The sequence below is a fragment of the Sardina pilchardus genome, chromosome 16 (assembly GCF_963854185.1).
Source record: "Sardina pilchardus chromosome 16, fSarPil1.1, whole genome shotgun sequence".
NCBI lineage: Eukaryota > Metazoa > Chordata > Actinopteri > Clupeiformes > Clupeidae > Sardina > Sardina pilchardus.
This window is the reverse complement of record NC_085009.1, coordinates 24,563,207-24,570,706: the sequence shown is the minus strand read 5'-3', so window position 1 is coordinate 24,570,706 and position 7,500 is coordinate 24,563,207. Positions and strand designations below refer to the sequence as shown.

Here is a 7,500-nt window from a genome sequence, read left to right as displayed (position 1 = left end):
AGAGCTCAGGCTCCAACTGATAATCTACCATTTGAAGATAAGTGCTCGGCTGATTGACTGAAGACAATTGTCAGTTCTATTCCCCCTGCTTTTAAACGGCAGTTAATTAAAAGGTTATCCTGAGACGCCCCCCTGACACACAGGCTCAGAAGGATGGAGGATTTGAGACATGGCTGGAGGCGACTGTTGCAATTACCCAGAAATCGATCTGCCGCCCCTGGGAAGGGACCCTGGCGGAACATCGCAGTACCAGAGGCCTGTTACTTTTCTGTAACCTTTCCTTAAGGTTTTGTTCCACGCGTGGCGGTAAGACCGACAAGTCTACTTGCATCCTGGGCAATATGCTAGCTTATACTGTCGGCTGCCTGATGCGTCACGTCATATCTCATAATGAAATTCTTTCAACATGAACAAATAGCTGTTAGATATCAGGATATCCACCCGATTCATGCAGGGATGGAAGGCACAATGGCATAATAAAGGATCTCCTATGAAGCCCAAAAGGCAGAATTTAAAGTTAAACAATACCCGTAATTTCCCGACTATTAGCCGCAGCTTATACATTGATTTTGCAAAATTTCGTCAGCTATGAGGTTAATACAGGGGGCCAGTTAATATGGTTTTTAATATGGTTTTGTTTCTTTTAACTTGCATAAAACACTGGCTAATACACAATGCGGCTTATATGCGGGAAATTACCGTAAGACAATGTATAAATTAAGGTAGCAAAATGACAGTGGTCATTTGGTGAACACTTTACTTGAAGGCATCTACAGTACATACTGTAAGAGTGACATGAAACTGTCATGAATATGTCATAAATAAATATAACAAACAAGTCATACATGTTTAAGACATAACGCTTCTGTCATTTTGCTTTTGTCATGACAAGTTAAGGTTATAGGGTCAAGACAGTGTCATAATACTCATGACAGTGCCAAGTCACGCTTTATGTAGATACCTTCCAGTAAAGAGTTAGTGGTCATTTTTATGTCTGTACCGTCCATTCTGCAAACTGTTTGCAAAGATCCTCAAATACCTCTCTAACACCTCCTTGATTCTAGACATTCCCAAACCTAGATGACTTACGGGGACCAATGATATCCTTCATGCTAAAAATCACTATGCTATTTTTGATTCACCCTGGCCCTAGCACTTCATAATACAGGAGAGAAATTGTTCCAGCTGATTCCATATGATTTAGTATGAATACAGGCTACGTTGCACTTCTCACGGCCGAGACCCCTTTTTCATAATATACCTCTTTTCCATATAATATTGAGGCCAAACCAATGACCGTGACATATCTAGCCAAATGGTATCTGATATTATGCTTAGGCTGAGCGGGAAAATCCTAGACTGCGGATGTCTGTCTCGAGTCTTTTTTTTTCCATCTTTGAGGGCATCTGCAAGGACAGGTGCTTTAGACATCACATCCTGTGATATTGATTCCAACCTTTCACAGATAATTACACTCGTTAAACTGGCAAGGATCTTGGCCGGAACGAGATCCAGGGGTGCTTTAAAAATCTAACAGTAATTATTTATTTTGTAACAAGACACCTTTTGTTGGCAGTAGAGTTTAACTGTGAATATGTGCTTCCCATTGTCTGTGTATGAGACTTCAGACATCGCGTGGAATGAGATTACATGTACACCTTCTGATGCGGACACTTGCACTTGCATACAGACACACACACACACAGTATGTATGCGCACGCACGCGCACGCACGCACACGCACGCACGCACACGCACGCACACGCACATACACACACACACACACACACACACACACACAAACACACACACACACACACAAACACACACACACACACACACACACACACACACACACACACACACACACACACACACACACACACACACAGTATGTATGCATACACAGACACACACAAACACATAAACAGGCATGCATGCACATGTACACAGAGAGACAGACAGACAGACAGACAAACAGACAAACAGACACACACACACACAAACAGCCACCACTGACCAAAATGCTAAATTAGTGCAGTGAATTTCTTGACGTGAAGTCGTTAGGTGTGTTATAAACAGTTAATAAATGGTTTATACATGCAAAGATTGCAATGCATCATGCTGAAGTGGTCATCATACCTGGGGGGTCCGAGCAGCTTGAACTTTTGCTGCCGATGCCGTCGTCCATTGAATCAGTCTCAGAATCCTTTAAGTTCTGTGGACATCATACAGGAAGTATGTTAGCACCTCACGACTGGACAATACACAAGTCTGTGTGAGTGTGTGTGTGTGTGTGTGTGTGTGTGTGTGTGTGTGTGTGTGTGTGTGTGTGTGTGTGTGTGTGTGTGATGTTGGAAGTATCTTAGCACCTCACAACTGGATAGCACACACATCTGGGTTCAGGTTTTCAACACATTCTGGGCCAACAGTGCCAAATTACTTGTTCTTACACCAATTCATCAAATCATCATCATAGATTGATAAATGGAAAAGATCCATAAATGTAAAGATAGAGGACCTAAACAACATGTAACATTTCTACTTTAAAACAATGGATCCATAGACATGTATATGGTACATTGACTCATAACAGAGGGAATGTCGTCTCTCATTGCCACTGTGTCAGCAGAATGTCTGGTGCTGGTCTGTGTCACTATGGGTTACCGGACCTGAGAACTGACCCCTTTGTGTCTTTTTCAACTCACTGGGTTTCTCTTTAGCATCAGAATTCAAGGTGTATAGGGCAGTTCAATAGACTTTCACTGATATGTTTAAGTCATATAATACATTGCTAATGTTTTAAATCACCCTTGTTCTGCCACTACCTTACACACACAGACACACACAAACACACACACAGAAATGAAAGTATGAAAGTAGACAGGCACACCGGTAGGTAGACACACACACACACACACACACACACACACACACACACACACACACACACACACACACACACACGCAGTAAGAAATGAAAGCAGGTAGGCAGACACTCACACACACACACCCTGCACACAGCCTGCGTGTCCCTGCCTCCCTTATTTATCCGTTTTGCCATTGACTGGGCCCCTGTGTGGAGGCCCTGTAGATGAATGATAATTGGGCCGGCCCCACAGGCTCCTGTGCATCTTCACTCGCTCGCTCTCATCGATTGCAGCCTCACGGGCCCAGCTGCGCTAACACTCACACCAACATTCCTCATCCCTCTCTCTCCCTCTCTCTCCCTCCCTCTCTCTCCCTCTCTCTCCCTCTCTCTCTCTCACCTCTTCCTCTCTCTTTCACTGTCTCTGTTGTACCTCTGTTTCGCTCTCTCTCTGTCAGACTCTCTCTCCTTTTATCTCCTCTTTTCTCTATCTCTCTCTCTCTCTCTCTCTCTCTCTCTATCTCTCTCTCTTTTTGTTATTCTCTCCCTCCTCACTGTTTGCCAATTAGTATCGGACACAGCAGCGAGACATCCGCTTAGCCTCACACTGTGTGTGTGTGTGTGTGTGTGTGTGTGTGAGAGAGAGAGAGAGTTAGTGAGTGAGACAAAGAAGAGAGATGGAGGGAGAGAGTTACTGAGTAAGAGAAAGAGATAGAGAGGGAGAGAGACAGAGTTAGTGCGTGAAAAAAAAAGAAAGAGAGAGGGAGAGAAAGAGTTAGTGACTGAGAAAGAGAGAAAGAGTCAGTCAGAGAGAGCGAGAGAAAGAAAGAGAGTCAGAGAGAGAGAGAGAGAGAGAGAGAGCGAGAGACAATAAACGAGTGAATCAGCCTAAACACTGATCATTACTGGCGAGCCGATGCGCGCTCAGCAACTCTCATGCGGCCGCTATAGTTCAAAAAGGAAAAACATTAAGCGCTGGCCAAACAACGGTTCATTAGGACGTCGGGCCCTGGGGCGTCCCCGTGCTTTGTGTGGCCTTATCGGGTTGGCCTGGGTGGGCTGTGTGCTACTACAGGCCTCCAGCAGTGTCCCCCCCTGCTGATACGGACTTCTGATGAGTTTGTTTCTGTGGTAGATTAGGCCATTATCAATATAAATGTTAACCCCCCACCACCACCATCTTCATCATCCCCCTTCTCTTCCTGTTTTAATAATCACCAGCACGCTGGCAAAATGGTATATATTTTTAGAATAGTGTGTGCATGGCTAGTTTTGGCTACACACACACACACACACACACACACACACACACACACACACACACACACACACAGAGAGAGAGAGAGAGAGAGAGAGAGAGAGGGAGAGAGAGAGAGGAAATATATCTCATGTGATATCATTAATTAGTAGACATGCCTCGGCAAGATCATTTAGGGAGATAATATGATAATAACTCATCTGAGTGTGAAGAGAAGGCTTTGCCTGAATTGGAGAAAATGTAACAACAAACAGTGCTAAGAGTGAACTAACCTAACAAAACAACTCGAGCTGAGTTGCACTGCTGTTGTTGTTTGAAGTGGTTCATTATCAACAAAGTGGGAGGGTACTGTGTACTGTAGCCTCTACGAGTGGATGTCTGGGTAGTGAAAGAGTCTTCGGTGTCCTGTCTTTTTAAAGGTTGGCGATTGGCAAGGCACACACACACACACACACACACACACACACACACACACACACACACACACCAGGATAACACACAGGCACAGGTGCACGCACACACACACACACACGCACACACACACACACACACACACACGCACGCACGCACACACACAACACACCCACAACACACGCACACAGCTACAGATTGGCACGGCACTTTAAGACGAGCGAAAAACAACTGGTTTTCCACCACCCCTTGTGCTCCTGGGGTGACGCAACGGCTTAAAGATCCCCCAGTACCCCTCTGGCAAAAGTGCGCTCATTCAGAGCATTCATCATTGATGACAAAAAGAAATGATGTGAAATATTCAGGTATGGTGATGTAACATGCATCATGGAGGAGTAATTTCTCATTCCTCTGGAGTCACTTGCAAAACGTATTTGAAAAGTTTTTTTTTGTTTCTTCTTAGCATGTTGTGGGATAATGATACAATTGTGACTGCAAATCGTGAGAGTCTCCTACTAGGTCTTTTTACTGCAGTACACTACACATCAAGGTTGGGGAGAAAAAAGGGGGAAAAGGAGAAAAAATCTGCTACATATTACAGCAAAAAGGCCTCATCAATTATTCCTCTTTGTATTTAAATGACTGAACTACGGCTCTCAATTACTTCCACAAAAAAAAAGCAAAAAAAAGGGAACGTGGACAAATGATGCATAAAGCACAAACCACAAATGTCTGCGATGCCTACCCTTTGATAACATCCAGACAACTCTACAATGGATTCATCAAAAAACATAAAATTCCAATTTGCACACGATTAATAATATATAAGGTCTATTGTATCTTAAATGTCTTTATCTGAAACGTTTATGAAAGCCAATCACCATATATTTCATTACAGTAAGTCGATTTCTTCATTTTGGGACGATAGAGCTGTGAGGACTTTCGGAGGGCAGCCACACTGTGGCGCTATTCTTACATTGACTTGCATTGCATTTTAAACACAGTGCCACGTGTGGCATCATGTTATTGCAAGAGAGCCAGGAGCTAGCTAATTTAGCACGCTAACGTCAGTAGATGTCTGGACAAACAAATAGGCATTACAGGTAATTTCAAGGTAATTTTTGAATGACTATGAACTAAGAAAAGAAAAAGAAAAAAAAAACTCCACATAGGACATTAAATGTTGAGAATAGTGGAGGTTGCACATACACACTGAGTTCCTTGTGGTGAAATCAATAAGGGAGTAAAAGTACTGGCTTTGGCAGCCATGTTTATGTATGAGTAAGCTATTAGCGAGCCTCCCACCCGGCACCCGCACAAACTGTTCCGTGGTTCAATTTGAAATGTACTGATAGTTTGTCAGCAAATGCAACATTCACCATACTTTGGCAGTCCCTTGCTAGTTACATAGGGCCTGGGGATAGGGATTGGCACAGTGAAAGTCTCACTAAAACTAACCCTGCTAACTCTATTAACACCAAGATCCTAAACAACACAAACTGTGGAACAACGCAACGCGTCCCACCCACCACGAGATAACACTTAGCAAACCATTAAACGAGGGATGCATATCTTACATCAGGAGTTAGAGACAGCAGGCTGAAGCTAAGGAACAAGCAGAATGTTAAACCTTGGGGGGCGCTGTGGCGCAACAGGCTACAGCGCCCGTACCATATACAGGTCCGAGTGCCAGGTCCGAGTCCGAGTGATGAACCATCCCACTGACCTGGTAGATGCCGGGCCTCTGGGCGGCCATCTTGTTGTCGGCGGCGCGCACGAGGGTGAGGTAGTAGCCGCTGCCGAAGCACTTCTTCAGGAAGAGGGAGGAGCCACAGCAGCACATGCGGCCGTGGGAGATGATGGCGATGCGGTCGCCAAGGATATCGGCCTCGTCCATGTGGTGGGTGGACAAGATGATGGTCCGACCTGGGACACACACACACACACACACACACACACACACTGGATGTAAACTACTGCTTAGTAGACTCTTCACACACACTCACACACACACACACACACACTGGATGTAAACTACTGCCTAGTAGACTCATCACACACACACACACACACACTGGATGTAAACTACTGCTTAGTAGGCTCTTCACACACACACACACACAGAACATAAACTACTGCTTTGTAGACTCTTCAGACGCACGCACACACACACACACACACACACACACACACACACCACATAACACATAACACATACAGTACGGGCACACACACACAGGCACAATCATGCAGACACAGACAGACACTGGCACAAGATCTGAAACTATTCATGGACACAAAAGACATACTGACACACATATGCATATTCTCTCTCTCACTAACACACACACATACACACCAGGATAACACATAGGCACACACACACACACACACACACACACACACACACACACACACACACACACACACACACACAGGATAATTGAGTCTATGGCATAAATAGGGCATGGGTATTGGCAGAAGGGATACTGGCATGCCTCAATGGTGGACATGGCTGGCAAAGCAGATGGCGCTGTGTGAATAGTCCTGAGCAGATTCAGGTTTCAAGTGTGGCTTTGAATCCAAACACCAAAAGACACCTCACACCTCCTGTGTATATGTGTGTGTGTGTGTGTGTGTGTGTGTGTGTGTGTGTGTGTGTGTGTGTGTGTGTGTGTGTGTGTGTATTCTTGTGTGGGTGTGTTGTTCAGTTGTTTCAGTGTGTAGTTGTCCTCTAAACTAGATACCAACATGAGTAGAGCCAGCAATGAAACACAGAGCTGGATGGAAGGATAGACAGACAGACAGAGAGAGCGAGAGAGCGAGAGAGAGAGAGCAAGAGAGAAAAACAGGGAGAGAGAGAAAAAGAGCGAAAAAGAGACGAGCTCTTGTGGCTACCACACTGTAGCCAGTCAGTTCCTCTGGTTCCACCAGACCACCCATGGTGTGTGTGTGTGTGTGTG

General features: G+C 44.8%; 1 protein-coding gene across 3 annotated transcripts in view; it reads right to left on the bottom strand.

Annotated features, from left to right (window-relative positions):
• The window catches only part of LOC134060563 (phospholipid-transporting ATPase ABCA1-like), a 258,600-nt gene that overhangs the window by 141,365 nt on the left and 109,735 nt on the right, over positions 1-7,500 (bottom strand). For all 3 annotated transcript variants that reach the window (XM_062517294.1, XM_062517293.1, XM_062517295.1), the window contains exons 23-24: positions 6,264-6,463; positions 2,142-2,217 (exon numbers count right to left, since the gene is read on the bottom strand). In XM_062517294.1, the coding sequence (XP_062373278.1) occupies positions 2,142-2,217; positions 6,264-6,463 (276 nt within the window). The remainder of the gene's footprint in view (positions 1-2,141; positions 2,218-6,263; positions 6,464-7,500) is intronic.